The sequence below is a fragment of the Pezoporus flaviventris genome, unplaced genomic scaffold (genome assembly GCF_033815535.1).
Source record: "Pezoporus flaviventris isolate CSIRO_AGI_PZ_B2104156 unplaced genomic scaffold, CSIRO_AGI_Pfla_v1 ptg000041l, whole genome shotgun sequence".
Classification (NCBI taxonomy): Eukaryota; Metazoa; Chordata; class Aves; order Psittaciformes; family Psittacidae; genus Pezoporus; species Pezoporus flaviventris.
In genome coordinates this window covers 1,784,023-1,811,184 of record NW_026892589.1, presented here as the reverse complement: position 1 = coordinate 1,811,184, position 27,162 = coordinate 1,784,023, and the positions used below count along the sequence as shown (strand labels likewise).

The 27,162-nt window shown below is 64.3% G+C and overlaps 2 protein-coding genes across 7 annotated transcripts; one reads left to right on the top strand and one right to left on the bottom strand.

The window, feature by feature from the left end:
* Positions 1-186: 186 nt before the first annotated feature.
* DTX1 (deltex E3 ubiquitin ligase 1) lies at positions 187-8,977 on the bottom strand. Its single transcript, XM_061465764.1, has 9 exons — positions 8,687-8,977; positions 4,956-5,598; positions 2,586-2,647; positions 2,333-2,494; positions 2,039-2,100; positions 1,794-1,952; positions 1,530-1,691; positions 1,364-1,453; positions 187-525 (listed from the first exon to the last, which is right to left on the bottom strand). Exons 1-9 carry the CDS (start codon positions 8,943-8,945, stop codon positions 301-303), a joined length of 1,824 nt encoding a protein of 607 aa, XP_061321748.1. The 5' UTR covers positions 8,946-8,977; the 3' UTR covers positions 187-300.
* A 4,586-nt stretch (positions 8,978-13,563) lies between these two features.
* Positions 13,564-26,351, top strand: EMID1 (EMI domain containing 1). Of its 6 annotated transcripts, XR_009745614.1 has the most exons (16): positions 13,565-13,807; positions 15,877-15,990; positions 16,481-16,587; positions 18,115-18,201; positions 18,294-18,355; positions 18,487-18,616; positions 19,572-19,670; positions 19,826-19,960; positions 20,581-20,667; positions 20,752-20,808; positions 20,902-20,942; positions 21,042-21,086; positions 21,173-21,217; positions 21,458-21,542; positions 22,445-22,521; positions 25,859-25,979. XR_009745614.1 is itself a non-coding variant. In XM_061465651.1 (15 exons), exons 1-15 carry the CDS (start codon positions 13,647-13,649, stop codon positions 25,969-25,971), a joined length of 1,368 nt encoding a protein of 455 aa, XP_061321635.1. In that variant the 5' UTR covers positions 13,564-13,646; the 3' UTR covers positions 25,972-26,351. The 6 variants fall into 6 exon arrangements, 4 of the variants coding, with proteins under 4 accessions (XP_061321635.1, XP_061321638.1, XP_061321637.1 ...); XM_061465651.1 differs by lacking the exon at positions 22,445-22,521 and having other exon boundaries at positions 13,564-13,807; positions 25,859-26,351; XR_009745615.1 differs by lacking the exon at positions 21,173-21,217.
* Positions 26,352-27,162: the final 811 nt, after the last annotated feature.

Sequence of the window (27,162 nt, the reverse complement as noted above, 5' to 3'; positions counted from 1 at the left end):
CCCACCGGGAGGCAGCAGATCCACACAGGGCACACGGACGGGGGCACCGTCCCGGCGCGGGGTGTATTCTGTTACCCGGAGATGTACACACGGCTCCGTGGGGAGCCCACGCGTGACAAAAGCACCAGCCCACGATGAGCGGGATGAATGGGGGACAACACGGGGGGGGGACGGGACACGGGGACACCCGAGCCCACCCGGCTGGGCTGCGGAGTCGGCAGCGAAGCGGCGCAGGAGGCGGCTGTGGGGCACGGGGGGGTGGGGGGGGTGAGGAGGCGGCGGGAGCCCCTCACCGTGGCCTCAGTCCTTCAGGGTGGCCTCGGAGACGCCCTGGGCCAGCAGCTCGGCCAGGACGTTGTCCAGGTAGTTGGGGTCCGGGTAGCCGTGGCCCGTGAGGTTGGAGCCGAACTCGGTCTTGTGGTGGATCTCGTTCCACACCACCGTGTCCGACTCGCCCGTGGTGTTGGAGGTGCCGATGGTGAAGATGAGCCGCCGGTCCCAGGCCACGATCAGCAGCTTCAGCACCTGCGGCGGGCGGGCACGGCCGTGGCTGGCCCCACGGCACCCCCAGCGCCCCTCCCGCCCGGTACGGCCCCAGCACCCCGGGGACAGGATTCACCCCATCACGGTGCCTGCAGGTGCCACCCTTGCCTGTGGCACGTCCCAGCCCTGCAGCAGCAGTGCTGCATCCTCCCCATTTCTTCCCATCCCTTCGCATTCTATCCCAGCCTTATCATGCTTCATCCGATCCCATTCCCGTTCCTTCCCTTCCCTTCCCTTCCTATTCCATCCCAGTCCTGTCCCATCCCATTCCTTTCCCATTTCATTCCATCTGTATGCTTCCCTTCCTTTCCCTTCCCTTCCCATTCCATCCCAGTCCTGTCCCATCCCATTCCATTCCTTTCCCATTCTATTCCATCTGTACGCTTCCCTTCCTTTCCCTTCCCTTCCCATTCCATCCCAGTCCTGTTCCATCCCATTCCATTCCTTTCCCATTCCATTCCATCTGTATGCTTCCCTTCCCTAATCCCATCCCATTCCATTCCTTTCCCATCCCATCCCATCCATACGCTTCCCTTCCCTTCCTATTCCATTCCATCCCAATCCTGTCCTGTCCCATCCCTTTCCTTTCCCATTCCATCCCATCTGTATGCTCCCTTCCCTTCCCATCTGATTCCTTTCCCTTCCCTTCCTTTCCCATTCCAGTCCCAGTCCCGTCCTGTCCCATCCCATTCCTTTCCCATCCTATCTCCTCCCACCCAATTCCTTTCCCGTCTGATTGCTCTCCCATCCCATTCTATCCCATCCTCATCATTCTCCATCCCACTCCCATCCCGCTCCCACCCAGCCCTGGCTCCCTCACCTTCCTGCCCTTCTCATTGTCGGGCAGGTAGCAGTGCCGCGGGAAGCCGCGCGCCGTGAACTTCTTCCCGGGATTGGGATGCTCGGGGCCCTGGTGGGAATGCAGCCGGTGAGCAGGTATCCAGGAAGGGGGGACGGGGTGCCCATCCCGGCACTGGGATCCTCACCTGGATCCCGGTGGGAATGTCGTAGACGATCCGGATGGTTTTGGAGTCGGTGTAGCCCGGGAGGGAATGGGGGATGAGGTGGAATTCCATCTTCCCGGGGGGCTGCGTGCCCGTCTTCTCCCCATAAATGGCCTTACACGTGGGGCACTGCAGGCTGCCGTCCTGCACCGGTACCGGGGGCATCAGGGGCAGCACCCTCCTTCCCCAGCACCCGCAGGGAATGGTGAGCACGGGGCGGCGTCCCCAGGGCAGGGATGCGCTCACCTTGTTGCCGTTGTTGTACATGGCCAGCAGGCAGAGGAGGTGGTACATGTGCCCGCACCGGCCCAGCCTGCCCACCAGCTCCGGCTTGATGCCCCTGTGGCTGAGCACACCCTCGTAGCCGGAGGAGGTGACCAAGCGTTCCATGCAGATGGTGCAGTCCTGCCAGGAACGGGATGGGATGGATGGGATGGGGAGGTCACCCCCAGCTCCCAGCCAGAGCGGCAGCCTCAGGGATCCCCGCTCACCTCATCCGGGGGATTCTTCACCTTCTGGATGTAGCGACGGACCACGTCCTCGGGGGTCTTGCCTGCCATGGGCACAGGGGGGGATGCCATCAGAGCCTGCCTATGGGGCCCTGAACCCCATCACCCCCTGCCACCAGCACGGGGACAGCCTGAGGCAATGCGGAGCATGGGCATCACCTAAAGCCCTCCAGTGCATCCCTTGGGGTCCCATCACCATGGGCAGCGGCAGTGCCTGTGCCTCAGTTTCCCCCTGCAGGGTACCCGAGGGTGTGCAGGACACCATGAGCTCCTTACTCTTTTTGAGGTGCTTCTTCTTGGTCTTCCTGCAGATGCCGTTGATGCCGGGCACGGGTTTGATGTCGCTCTTGCTGACGGGCGGCGGGTGCAGGATGGGTTTGGGGGCACGGGTCAGGCAGACGGGCAGCCCCGCAGCGCACATGAGGATTCCCGTCATCCCTGCGCCGGGAACAGGAGCTGTGCGTCCATCCCCGCCATGTCCCTGCATCCCTCCCACCGCCGGTGCCACCCCTCCTGTGACAGCCCTTACCTGCGAGGGCCGGGTGGATGGGGCCGGTGCTGTTCAGGTTCTTGACTGGGAGAGCTGGGACCCTGCATGGAGACAGGAGGAGAAGGGGCTCAGCACCGTCCCCTCTGCACATGGAAGTCCCCATGGGAAACAGGGCAGATGGGGGACACAGCCTTTAGGGGGCTGATGTCCCACCACGCAGGGCTGTCAGCCAGGGCATGTGCCCATCCCTGGGGACACCATGGAATCATGGAGTCCCAGCCTGATTTTTGTTGGAAGGGGCCTTAAAGCTCCTCCAGCTCCAACCCCTGCCATGGGCAGGGACACCTTCCACTAGAGCAGCTTGCTCCAAGCCCCTGTGTCCAACCTGGCCTTGAACACTGCCAGGGATGGGGCAGCCACAGCTTCTCTGGGCACCCTGTGCCAGCGCCTCAGCACCCTCACAGGGAAGAGCTTCTGCCTCAGAGCTCAGCTCAGTCTCCCCTCTGGCAGGTTAAAGCCATTCCCCTTGGCCTGTCCCTCCAGGCCCTTGTCCCAAGCCCCTCTCCAGGTTTCCTGCAGCCCCTTCAGGCACTGGAGCTGCTCTCAGGTCTCCCCTTCAGGAGCCTTCTCTTCTCCAGGCTGCCCCAGCCCAGCTCTCTCAGCCTGGCTCCAGAGCAGAGCTGCTCCAGCCCTCGCAGCAGCTCCGTGGCCTCCTCTGCACTCACTCCAACAGCTCCATGTCCCTTATTGGGGTGCTCCACCGTGATACCCAATGCCCCTCATGCCCCCCACAGACCAGTACCTCACCAGCTCACCCATCACCCTGGTCACCACCCCCATGGCCCAAGAGCCCCTTCAAGGGTACCAGCACCAAGACTCCCAGGGTGATGACTGAGGCCTCCCCATCTGCTCACCCCACTGACCCAGGCACATCCGCGTGCACTCGTGTGTGCACATGTGTGTGGGCAGGCACCCATGTGTGCATGGTGCTGGTGTGCACCCATGTGTGCCAGGCTGGGAGTGCTGCCCAAAGCGCAGGCACATGTGGGTGCAGGCACATCTGGGGGTGGAGCTGGGGCTGATGTGCGGGTAGGGATACAGCGGTGCCAGCAGAGGGGTGGAGAGATGGATGGAGAGACGTGTGTGTGGTTTGGGAAGCAGAGGAACGGATGGGCAGGGAGATGGAGGGATGGATGGATGGATGGATGGATGGATGGATGGATGGATGGATGGATGGATGGAGGAATAGAGGGAGGAATAGAGGGAGGGATGAGGGATGATGGATGATGGGTGGATGGATGGATGGCAGGCACAGGGCACGCACTGGGGTGAAGAACAAGCAGGAAGCACCATAGCAGAGCCCTGCACAGTGCCCCAGTGCTCTCCTTTGCGGGGTCTGCCCCAGCTCAGCAGCCGGGCAGCAGCCCCCCCCAGGGTCAGCCCCTGCCCGGTGCCACAGGTCCCTGCTGCATGCAGTGATGAGCTCAGCAGTGCTCAGCCCCACACAAGCAGGGACTGCAGGAGTTTTCCCACCCATTTCCAAAGCTGCCCTGCACACACCAAGGCTGGGCGGTGGTGGAGAGCCCAGTTCCCCACCAAGGTGTTCCTGGCCCCCTCCTACCTGTCCATGGGGGTGCATGGATGGGGTCTGCGTGCCGGTACAGGGACAATGATGGGGACAGGGACAGGGCACACGGAAGAGAAAGCAGTGCGTCAGCAGGGGAAGGAAACGTGCCAGCCCTGCCTGCCCCTGCCTGCCCTTCCTGCCCTGCCTGCCACTGCCTGCACTGCGTGCCCCTGCCTGTCCTGCCTGCCACTGCCTGCCCTTGCCTGTTCTGCCTGCCCCTGCCTGCTCTGAGTGCCCCTGCCTGTCCTGCCTGCCACTGCCTGCCCCTGTCTGCTCTGCCTGCCAATGCCTGCCCCTGCCTGCCCCTGCCTGCCCCTTCCTGCCCTGCCTGTCCTGCCTGCTCTGCTTGCCCCTGCCTGTCCCTGCCTGCCCCTGCCTGCCTGCCCTGCCTGCTCCTGCCCACCCTGCCTGCTCTGCCTGTCCCAGCCTGTCCCTGCCTGCTCTGCCCGCCCTGCCTATCCCTGCCTGTCCTAACTGCCCCTGCCCTCACCTGCTTGCCCCTGCCTGCCCCTGCCTACCCTATGTTCTCCTGCTTGCCCTGCCTGCCCTGCCTCTCCTGCCTGCCCCTGCCTGTCCTGCCCGACCCTGCTTGACCCTTTCTGTCCTGACTGCCCCTTCCTGCCCCTGCCCTCCCCTGCCCTCCCTGCCTGCCCTGCAGGTCCCACAAGCTCTGCTGCGCGCTGCCAGCAGAGGACAAGGCACCTCCATCCCCTCCCTTCCCCGCAGCTCCATGTGCCCGCCCCGACCCCTCAGCGACACCCCCTTTATCCCCACCCGCTCACCCTGCGGGCACGGTGGCTCGGGCGCCGATCGCAGCCCCGCGCTGGCTCCCGGGCCGGTTGAGGTTGTTGAGCCCCGGCAGCGGCGCTGAGCCGGGCGCGTTGGGGCTGGGGGCGAAGCCGGCCCCGGGCACCCGCAGCCCCTCGCCCTTGGCCGCGCCGCCCGTGCCCACGGGCCATAGGGCTGGGCCGGCGAAGGTGCTGCTCTGCCGCACGGCCCCCGGGTACAGCTTGCGGCGCTGGGAGGCCAGGATGGCGTTGGAGGCAGCGCGGGTGCTGTTGACCAGCAGGCACTGGGGGCAGGAGCAGGGAGTCCCCGTGCTGGTGCCCACGGGCCACGACTGGGACTTGGGGATGGAGCCCATGGTGAGGGGATAGGCCAGGTCCATGCGGCGCCGCAGCCGGCGCTTGCGCTGCGTCTGCCGGTTCATCTGGGACATGCTGCTGAAGTAGATGAGGTAGCAGAAGCCCAGGGAGGAGAGGTCGAGCCAGGGGTGCTGCTTCTCGTAGGCGTTCTGGATGGTGATGCAGATGTCCATGTCGTACGGGGTCCAGGAGCTGTTGTCGTTCTCCCATTCCCACACGATGCCCTTCCCCGGCGCTGAGGAGGGGTCATAGAAGTTCCTCCGGACGGGGCGCATGGTCCCTGGGGAGACAACGGGGGGTGAGCACCCCCAGTGGAAGGTGTCCCTGCCCGTGCCAGGGGATTGGAGCTGGAGGAGCTTTAAGGTCCCTTCAACCCAAACCGGGCTGATTCTATGGCTCTATGAGGGATCAGTGTCTACAGGGCTCTCCCTGGGCACTCGTGATGCTCCCGTAGCAGGATCCCGGCCCCGGCCGCCATGGGAAGGGCGATGCCGCTCATCCCCCTTTCCCCATCCCTCTGCTCCAGGCCCATCCCTGCCAGGATCCCATCCCTGTGTCCCCGCAGCACTTCCCGGTCAGCAGGGGTTTCCTGGCAGCTGCTGTGGCTCTGCCTGACGCTGGCAGCCGAGGCACCGAGGCACCATCCCTCATCCACGGCCAAATCCCAGCCCCTCGCTGTGTGAGGGTGCTGCTGCCGCTGCCCCTGGCTCGGCTCCATCCCCGCCTGGCCCCGTTAATGGCGCTAATTGATGGTCATTAATCACGGGCCGGTGCCCGGGTCAGGCAGCAGGGCCCGGCCCAGCTGGTGCTGAGGCAGCGCTGCCACGGCCTCATGGGAGGAAGGCTCCAGCCTGCACGTCCCGCCCGGTCCCATCCCCATCCCATGTCCATGTCCTGCATTCTGCTCGTGTTCACATCCACCCCTGTGTCCATGCTCCCCATCCTGCTGCCCACATCCCGCTCACATCCATGCCCTGCATCCCACTTGTGCTCACACCCATCCCTGTGTCCACGATCCCCGTCCTGCTGCCCACTCATACCCACATCCTGCTCAAATCATGCCCTGCATTCCACTTGTGTTCACATCCATCCTGTGCTCATGTCCCCCGTCCTGCTGCACACTCATGCCCACATCCCACATCCCACATCCCACTCACATCCATGTCCCACATCCCACTCTCCACTCGCAGCCTCATCCCGCATCCCGCTGCCGCAGAGCAGGGGAGGATGGGGGGGGGACATTCCAGCCCATCCATGTGGGCACACATAGGTCCCCAGGAGCCATCAGCTCCTCCAGCCCCACATCCCCTGACCCCTCCACCAGCTGCAGGGTCGAGTCAGTGTCCCCAAGAGCCACCAGCAGGGAATGCACTAGTAACAGGGTCACCTCATTTCACTCCATTGCTGGTCTCGATTGGGTTCCTCCCTCCCCAGGCATGGCACAAGCAAACCCCTCCTTGCTCCCAGCCTCCTGCCCCATTCCCGGTGTCCTCATGCCACAGCAGGCACCAGCAGCACCCTCAACACAGGGACCCTCATGTTCCTGAGCACCATGGGACCCCAGGACATCCAACAGCCTCCAGGGGCAGCGATGATGGATGGTGGCAGGTACTGGGATAGGGCACAAAGAGGTGACGGTCAACAGGGTGGAGCCATGTCCCCTCCTATGACATCCCTCTCCCAGCATCCCTGTCCCCACGCTCTGCGGTACCCAAGACATCCCAGGAAGCACCAGTTTGCTCCCAGCAGGGATGTGTCACCCCCAAACCCAGCCATGGTCGCAGGAGCACCTGGCCATGGGATGTGACACCAGACGCCTGCTGTCAGAGGATGCAGGAGCTGGCATGGGGACAGCCAGGGTGTCCCACTGGCACCGCAGCCCTATGGGGCCCTGCCACGCTGACTCAGGGCTGCGGATGCCAAGCTGCCCTTTGCCAAGTCCAGCCAGAGTCCAGTTTGGAGCCAGCTTCAGTGGCAGAGGCAGCACAAGGGTGACAGGTCCCTGGCTCCATCCCCGTCTTGGTCCCCAGCCCACTGTGGGAGCCACATCCGCATGCAGGGCCATTTGCCATGGCTGGTGACCAGGAACGGTGGCACCGGTGGCCATGGGGTCCTGCTCTGGGGTGGCCCCTGTGTGTCCCCAGGTGAGTGATGGGGGATGTGGGAATGGCCAGGACAGCGCCCGGACCAGCAGAGCTGGCACACACCACTTTAATGGGACACATTAATGGGGTCTGGGCTGTGGACCAGCTCTGATTTCCCCCAGGATGCATGGCCTGGATGTGTGCTGCAGCACGGTGCCGTCAGCAGCTCCCAGTGCCCAAACTGGGGCATTCCCAGTTCCCTGGGGAGCCGGGATGGAGCAGCTTTGTGGGGCAAAGGGGTGGCCAGTGGGACATGTCACACAGCATAGCACCTCACTGAGGGGCGAGAGGGGAGGGAGGGACATTGGGCACATCCCCTCTGGGCAGGGGTCCATGCTGGAGGAGGGAAGTGGGGAGGGGGAAAGGAAAGGCCTGGAGGAGCCTCCTGGGGTCCATGGGGGGAAAGAAAGAGGGAAGAAAAGAAGGGATGGGAGGGACAGATGAATGGATGGATGGGTATATGGGTGGGTGTGTGGATGGATGGATGGATGGATGGATGGATGGATGGATGGATGGACGGATGGGTGGGTGGAGGATGGATGGGCGGATGGATGGATGGATGGATGGAGGGTGGATGGATGGAGGATAGAGGGAGGGATGGATGGATGGATGGATGGATGGATGGATGGATGGATGGAGGGTGGATGGATGGAGGGTGGATGGAGGATAGAGGGATGGATGGATGGATGGATGGGTGGATGGATGGATGGAGATGGATGGAGGGTGGATGGATGGAGGATAGAGGGATGGATGGATGGATGGATGGATGGATGGGTGGATGGATGATGGATGGATGGATGGGTGGAGGGTGGATGGATGGATGGATGGAGGGTGGATGGATGGAGGATGGAGGGATGGATGGATGGATGGATGGATGGACGGACGGATGGAGGATGGATGGATGCATGCATGCATGCATGCATGGGTGAATGCATAGATGGATGGATAGAAGGGTGAAAGCTTGGATGGATAGATGGATGGATGGATGGACTGATGGAGGATGCATGCATGCATGCATGCATGGATAGACAGGCGATTGGATGGATGCATGCATGCATGGGTGAATGCATGGAGGGATGGATGCACGCATGCATGCATGGATAGATGGAGGATGGATGGATAGAGGATGGTTGGATAGAGGATGAATGGATGGATGATGGATGATGGATGGGTGGGTAGATGGATGCACGGATGGTTATTCCCGTCTCGGCGCCATCCCCTTACCCGTGTCCTGCCGGAACTGGTGCATGGACTGGAGGTCGATGATGTAGGGCGCCAGCTGGACATCGACCTGGCCCAGCACCACGCTGCCGCGCGCATCCTCCTTCAACACGTTCTCGATGTGGTGGCACACGGCGGCCGAGTAGGGCCTCCAGCGCCCGTGCTCGTTCAGCCACTCCCACACCACCACCCGGGCCAGGTTCTGCGGGGGGAAGCCGAGGCCCCCGGCGGGCAGCATGGCCCCCGCTCCCTGCCGCGCCATGCCGGGGCACAGCGACACGGGGGCAGCGCCTCGGGGCGCTCCTCCGGCTCTCAGCACAGGCGGGCGCTGCCTGCCCGGTCCCCGCGCAGCCCGGTCCCCGCGCACCCCGCGCTGGGGGCATCCATCACCGCGGTCCTCCTCGGGCCTTGCTCCTCCGTGCGGCGCTGGCAGGGCTCCGGCTCCGGGACCCCCGCGCCGGTCCCCAAGGCACCTCCTCCTCCTCCTCTTCCTCCTCACGTCCTCGCTGGCTCCAGGGCTGTCCCCGCCGCACGGCGCCTCACCTCACCGCGGGTGAACAAACGGGGGTGTCAGCTGCAAAACAGGGCCCCGGACACGGTCACCCCATGGTCCCTGACGGGTGGCAGCGTGGGGACGGTGCCCATCACCCCCATGGAGCCGGGGGACAGCGAGGCCGCTGTGCCCGCAGCCCTGGCAGCGTGGGCTCCCTGCCAGCCCCGGCCGGCTGCCGGCCTCCAACGTGACAGTGGGGACAAGGGGGACACGGCGCGGGGGGGGGGGACAGGAGACCCTGGTCACTGCCCTGGGAGGAGGCTGGGGTCCCATAGGATGGGGGTCCCCATCTCTCCCTGCGCTGTCAGGGTGCGGGGAGCCCGCAGACCCCGAGCCCACTCCAGCCACAGTGATTGATGATCTGCACTGCAGACATCGGGCTGGGGGTGAGTCCGGGCACCCCCGCTCCTCGTCCCAGCCCCGAGCCCACCCTCAGCACCCCCAGGATGGGGTTGGGGGTCCGAAGGAGGGGGGGGTGTTCGCTGCACAGCCGCCGTAAGCAGACACACGGACACAGCCCGCACGCACAGACACAGTGACACAGAGACACGGGCTCACACGCAGCCGGTGACACAGCCAGCGGGACACAGACACAGCGACACGGGGGACCCACGGCAGCGCAGCCCCCCCGGGGATGCTCACACACACGCACGCAGCCTCCCGCCGCCACACGCGTGTGCCCCCCGTGCTCACCCCGCGCCCTCCGTGACCCGAGCACCGCCGGAGCCGGGGGGAGCCTCACGCCAACACCGGGACCCCCCTTCCCCGGCCCCGGCTGCTTTGGAAGGCGGGGGGGAAGGCCAGGCCCGACCCCCAATGCCCGGTCCCCCCGGTGCGCGGCAGCCCCCGCACCCCCGCTTCACGCAGCCCCCGGTGCCCGGTCCCCCCGGTTCACGCAGCCCCCGGTGCACGGTGCCCCCCGTTCCCCGTCCCCGGTGCTCGGTGCCCCCTCCCCCGGAGCCGGTTCCCCCCGCCCCGCCATGGCCGCCGCCGCCCGGCATCGCCCGCGCTCCTCACCGCGACCTCCGGCCGCCGCAGCGGGACCCGCATCCGCACCGGGAGCAGCGGCGGCGGCGGCAGCGGCGGCGGGCGCGGGGCCGGGCGGCGGCAGCGATCGCCAGCGCCAGGCAGCCACGGGCACCGGCGGCGGCGCGCACGGCAGCGCGGGCACCCGCGCCGGGGACACGCATCGGGACCGGGCACCGGGAACACGCATGGGGACCGGGCACCAGCACCGGGGTCACGCAGCGGGAACGGGAGCAAGCACCCGCGACACGCACCGGGGCTGCGGTCCCGCACCGGGGACCTGGACCAGGATTGGGCGCCCACAGCGGGGACACGCACCCGGACCGGGGACCTGCGCCGAGGCTGGGCACCCACACCAGGGCTGCACCCACACCAAGGGACATGCACAGGGCATGCAGCGGTGCCCCGCATTGGGGACCCATATTGGGGACAGCACCAGCACCCATCCTGGCACCCGGAGCACCAGCCACAAGTGCACCCACACCCAGCACGAGGCCAGAACCACGCCAGGGAGACCACTGACACCGGGCACCCGGAGCACCCAGGACCAGCACCCAACACCCAGCACCCAACACCCAGCACCAGCACCCAGCACCAGCACCCAACACCCAGCACCAGCACCCAGCAGCCAGCACCCAACATCAGCACCCACACCAGCACCAGTGCACAGCACCCAGCACCAGCACCCAGCACCAACACCAGCACCTAGCATCAACAGCAGCACCCAGCACCCAACACCAGAACCAGCCCCCAGCATCAGAACCAGCACCAGCGCCCAGCACCTAGCATCAGAACCAGCACCCAGCATCAGCACCAGCATCCAGCATCAGCACCAGCATCCAGCTCCAAGCACCCAGCACCCAGCACCAGTACCCGGCATCCACCACCAGCAGCTACCAGCAGCACCCTACACCCACCACCAGCACCCTACACCCACCACCAGCACCAGCACCCAGCACCAGCACCCTAAACCCGCCACCAGCACCATCACCATCACCAGCACCCAGCACCAGCACCCTAAACCCGCCACCAGCACCATCACCAGCACACAGCACCAGCACCACCACCAGCACCCAGCACCAGCACCCTAAACCCGCCACCAGCACCATCACCCACCACCAGCACCCAGCACCAGCACCCTAAACCCGCCACCAGCACCATCACCCAGCACCAGCACCAGCACCATCACCAGCACACAGCACCAGCGCAGGACCGAGCAGCGGTGGCCCCGCAGTGACCCCTGGTGGCCTCGGGTATGGGGACGGGGACACCCCCCTGTCTCCTTCAGCCCGCGAGGGGCAGGAGCCCCGCATCCATCCCTGCCCCATCCCTGCCCTGAGCTGCACCCAGGTCTCACGTTCCCCAGGGCAGATGGGGCAGGGGCCGGCGCCTTGTGCCAGGCTCAGGCAGGGGTGGGGGGCCCCCATCAGCACCCTTGGGACCCACCAGCAGCCTGTGCCCGTCCCAGGGTGTCCCACGTTGAGCCCTGGTCCCTGCCTGGGACCTGGAATGGGGGCCTGGAACTGGGATGGAAACATGGCATGGGGACAAGGACCCGGGACAGGGACCTGGAGCTGGGCCAGGGCCATGGCTTGTGGACATGGATGGGGCCACCCCGAAACAGGCGAGGAGCCCTGGGGGGATTCCAGCCCTCGAGCAGGGGGTGGCCATGGGAGAAGGGACCCCAGGGCTGACCGGGGGTCACTCAGAGACCCATGGGGCCAATGTCCTGTGCAGCCTGAAGCCAGGCCCCGTGTGCTCCACTTGGTGCTGGGGAGAACCAGGAGGGAGCAGCAGGAGTGGGGCTGCCCCACTTGAGGGGGACAAGACGGAGACTCCAGTGCCTGCAGCCCCGCAGAGCCAAGTGGGATCCATCCCATGGAGGGGAGCACCCAGACCCGGAGGGGGGGACACGGGCATCCCTCGGTGCAGCATCCCACGGGACTCCAGCGCCCGCTGCAGCCTTGTTTAGTCTGAGGAGGAGCACGGTGACCTTCGGCTGCTGCAGCACCCACAGAGGTAAACAGCCCGGCAAGGCCACCCCCGGGGGGGCCGGGGACACCCCGTGCTCCGACCAAGGTGAGGGTCCCCCCAGTGTGGGGTGCGCCAACCCCCATCACCCCAATTCACCCCTGCCCAGAGGAAGGTGGCACCCATTGGGGGGGGGGCTATGGGGGTGCTCCCTCCTCCTGCCCTGCTTGTGTCCCCACAAAACCAGCTCCAGCTCTTCCGTTCTCCCCATAGATGGGGGGGGTACAAGCAGGGTGCACCCCCGTACACTCCATTGGTGGGGTTCCGGATGCTTGGGACCTCCATGCAAGTGGTGGGGGGGGGTGTGATGGGTGCTGACAGCAGAGGGTGGGGGGTCCTGGGTGCTGCTGGTGCAGGGCTGTGTCTGCAGGCACAGACAGACGCTGCCTGTGAGACCCCCCCCCCAGCAGGGACCACCCGCACACATGCCCATGCACACACACACACACACACACACATGGCCTCCTTGCACGGCCCAACATGGGACCACACACACACACACATGGAAGAGGGGACCGGAAGAGCAGCAGAGACAGGCGGACAGGCAGGCAGACAGGCAGACAGACAGGCAGACAGACAGGCGGATGTACACACACCCAGGCTGCGGACACGCACAAACACAGGACACGAACACACAGGGACCTGCAGCACACGCAACACGGATGGGCCATGGGAGCCCCCCGGGTGAGGGCATGAGGACACAGATGTGCACGCACATGCACACGCGTGGGCACTCATGCACACGCAGGGCTGAACACATGCACGCATGGACAGACACACATGTGAACATGGATGTGCGCACCCATGCACCCGCATCTGTGTGCCAATGCACATGTGCATGCACACACATGTGTGGACCCGCGTGCGTACGGATGTGCACACATGTGTGCACTCGTGCACGCACAGAAGCACACGGATGTGTGCACCCATGAACACACGGAAGCGTGCACCCATGCACACACGGAAGCACCCATAGATGTGAACCCATGCACACACACACGTGCAGACACAGGGGTGCACACGCACATGTATGAACCCAAGCACACGCAGACGTGCACCCATGTACACGCACACCCATGTGCATACCCGTGCACACATACGTGCGCACCCAAGCACGCACACACGTGCACCCATGCACACGGACATGCACACACGTGTGCGCACCCACACGGACACACATCGTGCCCCCCCCCACCCCGGGTGTGTGTGTGCCCAGACCGTGAAGGCGGGAGGCGGGGGGGTCCCTCCTCCTCCTCCTCTTCCTCCTCCTCCTTCATCCCTCCTCCTCCTCCTCCCGCTCCGCTGCCCCTCCCGCCGCTCGGTGCCGGTGCCGGTGCCCGGGCAGCGCCGGCAATGGCTGGACGTGCCCGGGGGCGCTGCTGCCGCCGCTGCCTGCCGCTGCCTGCACCGCTGCCTGCACCCCTGCGGCTCTGCCTGTGCCTCTGCTGCTGCCTGCTCCTGCCGCCCGCCGCCCGCTCCTGGAGCCCGGCCGTGCTGCCGCCCGCCGCCCGCAGGTACCGGCACCGGGGCACCGGGGCACCGGGGAGGGGGGGGGATGTCTGGGCACGGAGCGCAGGCACGGGGGAGCTTTGCGGGCAGCGGGGACGTGGTCAATGGGTACCGGGCGGCATCGGGCATAGGGTACAGCGGTACCGGGTACGGGGGGGGGGCACCGGGTGCAGGGACTGCTCGGTCTGTGCTGCTGGGGCTAGCGGGGCTGGGAAGGATGGGGGGGGGAGTACCGGGGTTTTCTGGGGGATACGGGAGCAGCAGGACTGACTGGGACTAACTGGGGAACTACTGGGGCTAGTAGGGCTTAACGGGGCCAGCATCACTGCTGGGCTTATCCAAGCATGCAGGGCTGGTAACTGGGGTTACTGGGGGTACTGGGCGCTCTGGGGCTGGTGGTGGGGGTCCCGCCCGTTCTGGGGGACTGTGGTCCCCGTCCCGTCCCCCCCCCCCCCCCCGCCCGGTCCCGGCGCAGCGCAGGGGGTGCCGGGGGGGGGTTGTTTACAGGAAATCTTCGGCTCTGGCCGTGTCTCCGGCACCGGATTGCCGGGACCTCCTGGTTCCGCTCGGGTCGGCAGCGGGCAGAAGCTGCCTCATTTCCCCTTCCCCTCCCGGCCAAGCCCAGGAAGCCCCCGGCGCCTTGGCACTGCCCTGCGGGGTCCCCTCGGGACACCCCAGCCTTGGACCCGGGCCCACCACCCTGCCGATGGCTCCAGGGAGCCCCCATCCCACTCCTTGGGCTAAGGCATGGCTGGGGTCCTCCGTGTCCAAGGGGGGGGCACGAAGCCAACAGGATGCTCTTGGAAAGGGGTGGGCTTGGATTCGGAGCCAACCCCAAGGCGGGCTCTGCCCGGGTGTGTGTCTGCAGAGCCCGGAGCAACTCAGTGCAGGAGTGGTGGGCCAGGTCAGGCGAGGCAACGCAAGCCCCTGCGTGCCAAGTCCTGATGCCCGCCAGCTCCTGTCCTCCCTCTGCCAGGAGGGAGGAGAAACGGTCTGGGATCCATTCCCATTCCCCATTCCCCATCCTCATTCTCCCTTCCCCATCCCCATCCCTCATTCCCCATCCCTATTCCCCCATCCCCATTCTCCATTCCTCATCCGCCCTTTCCTTTTCCCCATTCCTCATTCTCCATCTTCACCCCCCTTCCGCAATCCCTATTCATTATTCTCCATTCCCCTTTCTTCACTCCCCTTTCCCCACTCCCTATTCCCCTTTCCCTTTTCCCTGTTCCTCATTCCTTTTTCCCCATCCCCATTCCTCATTCTCCATCCCCATCCCATCCCATCCCCGCGGGCACCCGGCACAGCCAGCGCTGGCACCGCTCCTGCACCCTCACCCTGCAGCAGCTTTGGCCACATCCCGTTGCCATCCGCATGGCGACCGTCCCCCGGGAGCCGGATGGGGGCAACGCTGGGGGGTGTCCCCGTGGGTTGGGGGGCGCTGGGGGTGCCGCTGCCCCCCAGGACCCCGCGGGTGGCAGCAGGAGCGCGGAGCGGCCGCGGCGGGCTCGGCGCTGTCGTGGCGCTGGCTCCCGTCCCGCTTGGGCTGGTGCCCGGCCGGAAAGCCCTGTGCCCCCCTGCTGTGCCCCCCAACAATTGCGTGTGTCCCCCCCCCCAACCCCGAGCTTGCAGGGGCTGCGGCGACCCCAAAACCTCGGGGTTTGACCCCAATTGCAGAGCCGAGGGTGCGGCCTTGGACACGGGGACACCGCTGTGCCCCCCCCTGCAGGGGGAAACTGAGGCTGGGGGGCAGAGCCTGGCATGAGGAGCCCGAAGAAAGGAGCCTTTGTGTGGGGAGGGGTGGGCTGGGGGTGCGGGGGTGGGGGGGGCTCCGGGCCCTGCTCCAGGCCAGCCGGCGCCAGAGCCATGCCGGGTGGGAATGCTGCAGGAATGTGGGGCCCCAGCTCCACACACCCCACACCCCCCCCCCGGCGTGCCAGGGACGGGGCTCCTCATGGGCACCCCGAAAGCTGGGTTGAGGGGGGGGGTAAGGGGTAAGACCCCCTGGGATGGGGTGGGGGGGACACTGCCAGCCCCACGGCAGGGCTGGTGGCACTGGGGGTCTCTCTTGCAGCAACTGGTGCTCCTACACGGTGACACGGACGGTGTCGTGCCACGTCCAGAACGGCACCTTCCTGCAGCGCGTGTTCCAGGGGTGCCGCTGGCCCCTGGCCTGCAGCGGGGGCAGGTGAGCAGTGACACCACCACCACCACCCCCCCAGCACCCCGGGATGCGGGGCTCCATCACCCCGGGATGCAGGGCTCCATCACCACAGGGTGCAGGGCTCCATCACCCCGGGATGCAGGGCTCCATCACCCTGAGATGCAGTGCTCCATCACCCCGGGATGCAGGGCTCCATCACCCCGGGATGTGGGGCTCCATCACCCCGGGATGCGGGGCTCCGTCACCCCGCGATGCAGGGCTCCATCACCCCGGGATGCAGGGTTCCATCACCCCGGGATGCAGGGCTCCAGCACCCTGCGATGCAGGGTTCCATCACCACAGGATGCAGGGCTCCATCACCCCGGGATGCAGGGCTCCATCACCCCAGGATGCAGGGCTCCATCACCCCGGGATGCAGGGCTCCATCACCACAGGATGCAGGGCTCCAGCACCCCGGGATGCAGGGCTCCAGCACCCCACAATGCGGTGACAGCACTGCCCTGCTCTGTGCCAGCAGCTACCGCACCATGGTCCGGCCCATCTACAGGGTGAGCTACAGGACACTGACAGCACTGGAGTGGAGGTGCTGCCCCGGGCACAGCGGGAACAACTGCCAGGAAGGTGGGAATGGGCTCATCCTGACCTGGTGCTGGGCTTCTGGTGCTTGCCAAGGGTGTCAGTCAGGGGCTGTGGTACCCCAAGGCATTGGGATTGCTGCTGAGGTGGGCAGGGTTGGGAGAAGTGGATCCATGGATGGATGGATGGATGGATGGATGGATGGATGGATGGATGGGTGGATGGAGGGAGGGAGGGAGGGAGGGATGGATGGATGGATGGATGGATGGATGGATGGATGGATGGATGGATGGATGGGTGGATGGATGGATGGGTGGATGGAGGGAGGGATGGATGGAGGCATGGATGGATGGAGGCATGGATGGATGGATGGATGGATGGATGGATGGATGGATGGATGGATGGATGGATGGGTGGATGGAGGGAGGGATGGATGGATGGATGGATGGATGGATGGAGGCATGGATGGATGGAAGCATGGATGGATGGATGGATGGATGGATGGATGGATGGATGGATGGGTGGAGGGATGGGTGGGTGGATGGATGGATGGATGGAGGGAGGGAGGGAGGGAGGGAGGGAGGGAGGGAGGGAGGGATGGATGGATGGGTGGAGGGATGGGTGGGTGGATGGATGGAGGGAGGGAGGGAGGGAGGGAGGGAGGGAGGGAGGGAGGGAGGGATGGATGCATGGATGGATGGATGGATGGATGGGTGGATGGATGGATGGATGGATGCGTGGATGGATGGATGGATGGATGGATGGATGGATGGATGGATGGGTGGATGGATGGATGGATGGATGGATGGATGGATGGATGGATGGGTGGATGGATGGATGGATGGGTGGATGGATGGATGGATGGATGGATGGATGGATGGATGGATGGATGGATGGATGGATGTTCCCATGGGTGGGTAGATGGATACTCTTTGGGTGGATGGATGGATGTTCCCATGGGGAGATGGATGGATGGATAAGTGGATAGACGGCTTGGCATGATGCTCTTGGGTGGGTGGGTGACATCCCTGTGTGTGGATGGATGGCAGCTGGATGAGATGGGATAGGCAGATCACTGTGGAGCAGTGGGTCACGGCTGGTGGATGGGTATCCCCCCATTAGGCTGGATGGGGACGTGCAGGGGTGCGTGGGTGCTTGGCTTGGCTGGGAATAACAGGAAAGGTCCCATCTGGTGGCATGGGCGCTGCCACCTCTGCAGGGGGCCTCCAGCCTGCTCTTCATCCCCATCCTCACCCTCCTCCTTGGACCTCGCGGAGGGTCCCTATCCCATAGGGGCAGCTGCAGGCACCGGGAGCTCTGGAGCCAGCTGGGTGGCAGCAGCACAGGGGGATGTGGGAGGGCTCTTCCTCCTCCTCCTCTTCTCTGTGCGCTTGGCTGAGTGCCCCACATCTGGCCCCGCTTAGGGCGGTGCTGCCCATCCCTGTGCACGGTGGTGGCACTGGGGCCATGGGGTGTTGTGGGGATGGGCTCAGCACTGGGGAGGGGAGGGAGTTGAGGGGGGTGATTGGGGGCTCTGAACCCCCATTTCCTGCCCCCCCCCTTTCTGAGCAGAGGCTCCCACCTTCCTGTCCCTGCGGGACTCCGGCCGCCCCAGCCCTGCCCCACGGCGCCCCCTCCTGCGCCCCACGGCTTTCTCAGGTGGGTCCAGCCCCACGGCACCCATATGGGTGAAGGGGGGGGGGGGGATGCTCTCCACCCCACCGCCGTGCCCCCCGCTTTGCCCCCCATAGGCTGCCTGAACTGCAGCCGTGTTGGGGAGCTGACAGCCCGGCTCGCCACGCTGGAGGCGCAGGTAAAGCCATCACCGTGCCACCGACCTGGGGTCCTGTCCCCAGCCCGGGTCATGGTGCTCCCCTTCGGTGGGTGCAGCACCCCGGGGGGGTCACCTACAGCACCCAATCCTGCTGTCCCCTGTCCCTGCAGGTGGCCCGGCTCTCAGTGTCGGACCCCCCCAGCGCCACCCCAGCACCCAAAGGCAGCGCCCTGGGCAGGGGGGCAGAGATGGGGCAGCTCTGGGGGTCCCCGGCCGCCCGCGGGAGCCCTGGGGATGATGGTAAGGAAGGAGCTGCCCCCCCCCAACCCCACATCCTGTCCCCGCCCCGTGGTGACAAGGGCCCCCCCTGTGGCAGGGGGCGGTGGCAGTGCCAGTGCCCTGGAAACTCAACCGGGTGTTGTTAATGTTTGGGGGGCACCTTGGGACACCCCTCTGGGGAACCCTCAGTCCCACTCCAGTGTCCCATCCCATCCCCATCTGCATCCCCATCCTCATCCTATTTCCATCCCCATCTCCATTTCCATCCCCGTTTCCATCCTCATCTCCATCCCCATCCCATCCCCGTCTCCATCCCCATCCCATCTCCATCTATATCCCCATCTCCATCCCCATCCCATCCCCATTCCCATCGCATGCCCATACCCATTCCCATCTCCATGCCCATCCCATCCCCATCTCCATCCCCATTCCCATTCCCATTCCCATTCCCATCCCCATCCCCATCTCCATCCCAGTGCCCATCCCCATCCTTTCTCCATCCCCATCCCCATTCCCATCCCCATCCCATCCCCATCCCCATCCCCATCTCCATCCCAGTCCCCATCCCCATTCCATCCCCGTCCTATCTCCATCTCCATCTCCACCATCTCCATCCCATCCCCATCACCAACCCGTTCCCATCTCCATCCCAGTCACAGTCCCCATCCCATCCCCATCCTATCTCCATCTCCACCCCATCTCCATCCTCAGCCATGTCCCAGTCCCACCCCCATCCCCATCCATCCCCTGGGATATTTGGCCACACGTGGGGACCAGAGTTCGGGGGGAAGGGGGGGTTGGATGTTGAAGGGCCTCAGGCTTTTCTCCCCCCCCCCCAGTGCTTTGGTTTGGGGCAGGGTGGGGGCACCAGCCCTTGGGGTGCCCCTTGGACCAATGCTTTCTCCAGGGGGGTGCTGGGGAAGGCACCCACAGAGGGGGGTCCCTGGTGCTCCCCTAAGGGTGCTGTTGGCTGCAGGGAAACCTGGCGCCAGGGCTCCCCCCGGCCCCAAGGGGGATGCAGGAGGACGGGGACCATCGGGAATTCCAGGGGTGAAGGGGCCGATGGGGCCACCAGGTAAGGGGGGACCGCTTTGGGTGGGATCCATCCCGGTGCTGGCTCCGGCCAGGGCAGATCTCGGGGGTCCCTGCAGCAGTTTTGGGGCTCAGCTCCAGGCATTGGGGTTCAACAGGGACCCCCCCCAGCCTTCACCCTCCTGTTCCTCCCTGCAGGCCCCCCTGGCCCCCCAGGACCACCCGGCAGGGATGGAGCCAGGGGGGATCCTGGAGAGAAGGGGTCACCCGGGCCCCCCGGACCCCCTGGGCCCCCTGCGCCTGTGGGGCCAGTGGTGCCCCGCACCCAGCCCGGTAAGGGATGAATGGGATGGGGATGGAGATGGGGATGGGAAGGGAATGGGATGGGGATGGAGATGGGGATGGGATAGGGATGAGGACGGAGATAGGGTTGGGGATGAGGATGGGGATGGGATGGAGATGAAGATGGGGATGGGGATAAGGATGGAATGGGGATTGGGATAGGGATTGGGATAGGGATAAGGATGGAATGGGGATTGGGATAGGGATTGGGATAGGGATAAGGATGGAATGGGGATTGGGATAGGGATTGGGATAGGGATAAGGGTGGAATGGGGTTTGGGATTGGGATGGGGATAAGGATGGGGATGGAAATGGAATAGGGATGAGGATGGAGATAGGGTTGGGGATGAGGATGGGGATGAAGATGGAGATGGGGAGGAAGATGGGGATGGGGATGGGGATGAGGATGGAGATGAGGATGGGATGGGGATGAAGATGGTGATGTGGATGAGGATGATGGGGATGAAGCAGGGATGGGTTAGGTATGGGTTAGGGATGGGATGGGGATGGAGATGGGAATGGGGACAAGGACGGGGATTGGGATGGGATGGGGATGGGATTGGGGTTTATGGGGTCCCCTCCCCATGCTGCCCCTCCCCATTTCCCCCCAGGGGACCCGCTCCTGACCAACACCGTCAGTGAAGCTGCCGGGGGGATCGTGGGCCCCGCCGGACCCCCCGGACCCATGGGGCCAATGGGTGCGTGTGTCCCCCCCATCCCCAACCCATCACTTTGGGGGTGTCCCTCTGTGGGGCACCCTCCCAGTGCCTCCTCTCCTGCAGGTCCCCCCGGTCCCCCCGGTCCCATCGGGCCCCCCGGCCCTCCAGGACCCGATGTAAGTACTTGGGGGGGGGGGGGGGCACGGGGTGGGCTCAGCCCCATCGCATCCCCCCACCCCATGGCTGATGGCTCCTTGTCCTTGCACAGGGCAGAGCCGGGAGCTCCCGGCCCCCCCGGGGACAAGGGGGACAGGGTGAGTGTGGCACAAAGGGGGGGGTCTCTGTGAGCATCCCCATGGGGCGGGGGTGTCTGTGCCCCCCCCAGGGTGCTGACTGGCTCCTGTCCCCCGCAGGGTCCCCAGGGCCCCCCCGGCAGCCGCGGGCAGGACGGGGCACAGGTACAGGGCTGGGTCGGGTCCCCCCCCTCCCGCTCCCCCCCCCGTGCCCCCCCCCACTTCCAGACCCCCTCCTCTCTGTGTTTCAGGGTGACAGAGGCCCCAGGGGCGAGCCGGGGGACAGGGGCACCTGGGTGAGTGATGGGGGGCATGAGCTGGGGGGGGGACACACGGGTGGGACCCCAACCCTGCTCCCCCTCGGGACCCCAATGGGGACATCCCCAGCGCCGTGTCCCATCCCCATCGCCCCGGTACCAGCGGGGCGATGGGGATGGGGTGGGGACCCGTGTCCCCTCCGTGCCCCACACCGGGGGGGTGTCCCCGGGTTCATGTGTGGGTCCGGCCCCCCTGAGCCGGTGCCTGTGCTCTGGCAGGGGGAGGGCTTGCACCAGCTCCGCGAGGCGCTCAAGATCTTGGCAGAGAGGGTTCTAATCCTGGAGACCATGATCGGGCTCTACGGTGAGTGGGTGACGTCATCGTGATGTCATCGCCCATGCCGTGGTGGCGTCGTGGCACCCCAGGACCCCCCCTTGGGGACCAACCTGTGTCCCCGCAGGCAGGTTTGGGACGCATCCATGGGGCTCCGTGGGCACCTGGAGCACCCCAATGGGACCTGCACATGCAGGGGACAACCATGTCCCCAGCAGCACAAGGGGCCCCCGGCCCCCAGCCTGGACCCATTGAGATGGGGGGGGGCCCGGCACCCCTATGAGAGCAGGAGGACACTGGAGACCTGGCACCCTGGGCCATGGCACCCCAATGCTCTGCCGCCGCGCTCTGCTTTGTCACCCTGCGTCACGCTGTCACCCTGTGTCACCCTGTGTCACCCTGTCACCTTATGTCACCCCATGTCACCCTATGTCACTCTATGTCACCCTGTGTCACCCTGTCACCGTATATCACTCTATGTTGCCCTAAGTCACCCTGTGTCACCCCATGTCACCCTGTGTCACCCTATGTCACCTTATGTCACCCCATGTCACCCTATGTCACCCTGTGTCACCCTGTGTCACCCTGTCACCCTATATCACTCTATGTTGTGCTATGTCACCTTGTGTCACCCCATGTCACCCTATGTCACCCTATGTCACCCTATGTCACTCTATGTCACCCTGTGTCACCCTGTCACCCTATATCACTCTATGTTGCCCTATGTCACCCTGTGTCACCCCATGTCACCCTAAGTCACCTTATGTCACCCCATGTCACCCTACGTCACCCTGTGTCACCCTGTCACCCTGTGTGACCCTGTCACCCTATATCACTCTACGTCACCCTATGTCACCCTGTCTCACCCCATGTCACCCCTATCACCCCGTGCTGCCAACGCCGCTGCTCTCTGCTCTCTCACTCTCCCCCAGGCCAGTAGCTCCCATCCTCCTTGGAGCAGGCCCGGCTGGAGGCCCTGGGCACCCTGCTGAAGCCTTCATCGGGCCAGGTAACCTCTTCCTCCTCCCTCCTGCATGAGCTGGGGCTCCCCATGGCCGCGGGCATGGAGCAACGCGGGCTGCAGTGCATGGAGAGGTCCTTGGGGCACCCCCAGGCCAAGGGTGGCCATGGAGAGCCTCTTGGGTTGAGAGATAACCATGGAGAACATCTTGGGTTGAGAGGCACCATGGAGAGCATCTTGGGTTGAGAGATAACCATGGAGAGCATCTTGGGTTGAGAGGCACCATGGAGAGCATCTTGGGTTGAGAGATAACCATGGAGAGCATCTTGGGTTGAGAGGCACCATGGAGAGCATCTTGGGTTGAGAGATAACCATGGAGAGCATCTTGGGTTGAGAGAGACCATGGAGAGCATCTTGGGTTGAGAGGCACTATGGAGAGCATCTTGGGTTGAGAGATAACCATGGAGAGCATCTTGGGTTGAGGGACACCATGGAGAGCATCTTGGGTTGAGAGATAACCATGGAGAGCATCTTGGGTTGAGAGATAACCATGGAGAGCATCTTGGGTTGAGAGAGACCATGGAGAGCATCTTGGGTTGAGGGACATCATGGAGAGCATCTTGGGTTGAGAGATAACCATGGAGAGCATCTTGGGGTGAGGGACACCATGGAGAGCATCTTGGGTTGAGAGATAACCATGGAGAGCATCTTGGGTTGAGAGGCACCATGGACAGCATCTTGGGTTGAGGGATAACCATGGAGAGCATCTTGGGTTGAGGCACTATGGAGAGCATCTTGGGTTGAGGGACACCATGGAGAGCATCTTGGGTTGAGGGACACCATGGAGAGCATCTTGGGTTAAGAGATAACCATGGAGAGCATCTTGGGTTGAGAGATAACCATGGAGAGCATCTTGGGTTGAGGGACACCATGGAGAGCATCTTGGGTTGAGGGACATCATGGAGAGCATCTTGGGTTGAGGGACATCATGGAGAGCATCTTGGGTTGAGAGATAACCATGGAGAGCATCTTGGGTTGAGGGACATCATGGAGAGCATCTTGGGTTGAGGGATATCATGGAGAGCATCTTGGGTTGAGAGGCACCATGGAGAGCATCTTGGGTTGAGAGATAACCATGGAGAGCATCTTGGGTTGAGGGACATCATGGAGAGCATCTTGGGTTGAGGCACTATGGAGAGCATCTTGGGTTGAGGGACATCATGGAGAGCATCTTGGGTTGAGAGATAACCATGGAGAGCATCTTGGGTTGAGGGACACCATGGAGAGCATCTTGGGTTGAGAGATAACCATGGAGAGCATCTTGGGTTGAGGGACACCATGGAGAGCATCTTGGGTTGAGGCACTATGGAGAGCATCTTGGGTTGAGGGACATCATGGAGAGCATCTTGGGTTGAGAGATAACCATGGAGAGCATCTTGGGTTGAGGGACACCATGGAGAGCATCTTGGGTTGAGAGATAACCATGGAGTTCATCTTGGGTTGAGGGACACCATGGAGAGCATCTTGGGTTGAGGGACACCATGGAGAGCATCTTGGGTTGAGAGATAACCATGGAGAGCATCTTGGGTTGAGGGACACCATGGAGAGCATCTTGGGTTGAGGGACACCATGGAGAGCATCTTGGGTTGAGAGATAACCATGGAGAGCATCTTGGGTTGAGAGGCACCATGGAGCCCTTCTCAAGCCAAGGGAGACCCATGGAGACCCTCTGAGCCTAGGGAAGCCCTGGAGCTCCTCAATGATCACAGGAGACCATGGAGAACCTCTTGGATTGAGAAACAGCCATGGAGACCCCCTTGGGCCATGGAAAGCCTGGAGCTTCCAAAGGACCAAGGGCGACCACGGAGCCCTTCTCAAACCAAGGGACACCATGGAGCTCCCCTGGATTGGGAGAGACACCCATGGAGCCGTCCTTGGATTGGGATAGACACCCATAGAGCTCCCATTGGACTGGGATAGACACCCATGGAGCTCCCATTGGACTGGGATAGACACCCATGGAGCTCCCATTGGATTGGGATAGACACCCATGGAGCTCCCATTGGATTGGGATAGACACCCATGGAGCTCCCCTGGACTGGGATAGACACCCATAGAGCTCCGATTGGACTGGGATAGACACCCATGGAGCTCCCATTGGATTGGGATAGACACCCATGGATCCCTCCTTGGACTGGGATAGACACCCATGGAGCCCTCCTTGGAACGGGATAGACACCCATGGAGCCCTCCTTGGAACGGGATAGACACCCATGGAGCTCCCCTGGATTGGGATAGACACCCATGGAGCTCCCATTGGACTGGGATAGACACCCATGGAGCTCCCATTGGATTGGGATAGACGCCCATGGAGCTCCCATTGGATTGGGATAGACACCCATGGAGCTCCCATTGGATTGGGATAGACACCCATGGAGCTCCCCTGGATTGGGATAGACACCCATGGAGCTCCCCTTGGAACGGGATAGACACCCATGGAGCTCCCATTGGAACGGGATAGACACCCATGGAGCTCCCATTGGATTGGGATAGACACCCATGGAGCTCCCATTGGACTGGGATAGACACCCATGGAGCTCCCCTGGATTGGGATAGACGCCCATGGAGCTCCCATTGGATTGGGATAGACACCCATGGAGCTCCCATTGGATTGGGATAGACACCCATGGAGCTCCCATTGGACTGGGATAGACACCCATGGAGCTCCCCTGGATTGGGATAGACGCCCATGGAGCTCCCATTGGATTGGGATAGACACCCATGGAGCTCCCCTGGATTGGGATAGACACCCATGGAGCTCCCATTGGATTGGGATAGACACCCATGGAGCTCCCCTGGATTGGGATAGACACCCATGGAGCTCCCATTGGATTGGGATAGACACCCATGGAGCTCCCCTGGATTGGGATAGACACCCATGGAGCTCCCATTGGATTGGGATAGACACCCATGGAGCTCCCATTGGATTGGGATAGACACCCATGGAGCTCCCATTGGAACGGGATAGACACCCATGGAGCTCCCATTGGAACGGGATAGACACCCATGGAGCCCCTTTGGCCGGAGGGACCCCACATGCCCCCCATGCCCAGCGCCCCCCATGCCTGCTCACCCAGTGGGGGGGCAGCTGATGCCCCCCCTGCCCCCCATCCCACCCCCCCCTCCAGCTATGCTTTGCAGGGTCACACTCGGGGTGCCAGGGCCGGGTGCCAGCAGTGGGGTCCCTGTGTGTGTGTCCCCCATCCCAATGTGGGGATCCCTGCACAATGACCCCCATTTGGGGGGCAGGAATCTTCGTGTCCCCCCCCCCCCATTGGGTGGCTTTTGGGGGTCTCATTGACACCTCTTCCCTTTCCCCCCACAGAGTCAGAGCCCGGCTCCGGTGCTGCCCCCCCCCGGAACAAGCGTGGCCATGGCCACCGCCCCCCGTACCCCATCGTGACCCCCCACCAGCGGCCCCCCCATGGCCACCAGTGACACAGCCTTTGGGGGGGGCACCCACTGTCACCCCCCCGCTGCCGTGCTCTGTGGGGTGGGCAGATTTGGGGTGTCCCCCCCCTTCCAGTGCCCCCTCTTGGTGCTAGCTGGTGGCACGGCGCCAGCCCCCCCATGCTTTGCTTGACACCCCCCCCCAAGATGGGGACACAAAGGGGTGAATGGGGGTCCCCTCCTTGTCCCTTTTATACCCCCACCCCAATGGGCAGCTCTGGGGGGGGAATTATTCCTTCCCATTCCCCCCTCCATGGTGGGCCCCCGCTCTGGGGGGTGACAATGGGGACCCCCCGGTGGGACCCCCCCACCCTGAGCTTCACCCCCCTGCTTTGGGACCCCCGAGGTCATTAAACGCTGCCTGAAGCTGTGTCCATGAGCTCAGTGCCATGGGGTGAAGGGGACCCATGGGTGCTCTGCGGATGGCGGGGGGGGGTGTTCTATGGGTGGCACTGGGGAACACTGGGGGGGATTGGGAGCACTGGAGGGGGGGAACTGGGGAGCACTGGGGGGCAATAGGGAGGTGCTGGACTGCAGTGGGGGTAATGGGAGCACTGGGTGGCCCTGGGGGTAATGGGGGTAAAGGGGCCCTGGGGGGCAATGGGGGGCACTGGGGGTAATGGGAGCACTGGGCGGCACTGGGCAGCACTGGGGGGCACTGGGGGTAATGGGAGCACTGGGGGGCACTGGGGGTAATGGGAGCACTGGGGGGTACTGGGCAGCACTGGGGGGTACTGGGCAGCACTGGGGGACACTGGGGGTAATGGGAGCACTGGGGGGTACTGGGCAGCCCCGGGGGGCACTGGGGGTAATGGGAGCACTGGGGGGTACTGGGCAGCACTGGGGGGCACTGGGCAGCAATGGGGGGCACTGGGGATGGCACTGGGGGCACTGCTGACGTCACTCGCAGCCCATGACGCCACTCGCTGCTGTGTGACGTCAGGACGACCCCGCGATGACATCACGCCACCGCCGCTCCGCCTCCCGGCCAGAACGGCTCTTGCACGACGGTCCCTAACGGCTGGGGGCTGTACCACTCCGCTGCGCTGCGGGGGGGGGGGGGGGGGTGTGCGCGTGTGTGTGCAAGAGCACCCAACGCAGCGGTAGAACCGCGGCCCCGGGCACCCACCGCTGCGCACCCGGTTCACCGCGGAGAGTCCGGGATCGGCGGGGAGAGCC

Coding starts and splice junctions, on each gene's coding strand:
- DTX1 (XM_061465764.1), bottom strand. CDS start 8,945: ATGGCGCGGCAGGGAGCGGGGGCCATGCTGCCCGCCGGGGGCCTCGGC. Junction 2,648..4,955: donor CGAGCCACCGTGCCCGCAGG/GTGAGCGGGTGG, acceptor GTCTCCATGCAG/GGTCCCAGCTCTCCCAGTCA. Junction 1,454..1,529: donor ACATTCCCACCGGGATCCAG/GTGAGGATCCCA, acceptor CATTCCCACCAG/GGCCCCGAGCATCCCAATCC.
- EMID1 (XM_061465651.1), top strand. CDS start 13,647: ATGGCTGGACGTGCCCGGGGGCGCTGCTGCCGCCGCTGCCTGCCGCTG. Junction 16,588..18,114: donor CGGGAACAACTGCCAGGAAG/GTGGGAATGGGC, acceptor CTTTCTGAGCAG/AGGCTCCCACCTTCCTGTCC. Junction 20,809..20,901: donor CCCTCCAGGACCCGATGTAA/GTACTTGGGGGG, acceptor TGCACAGGGCAG/AGCCGGGAGCTCCCGGCCCC.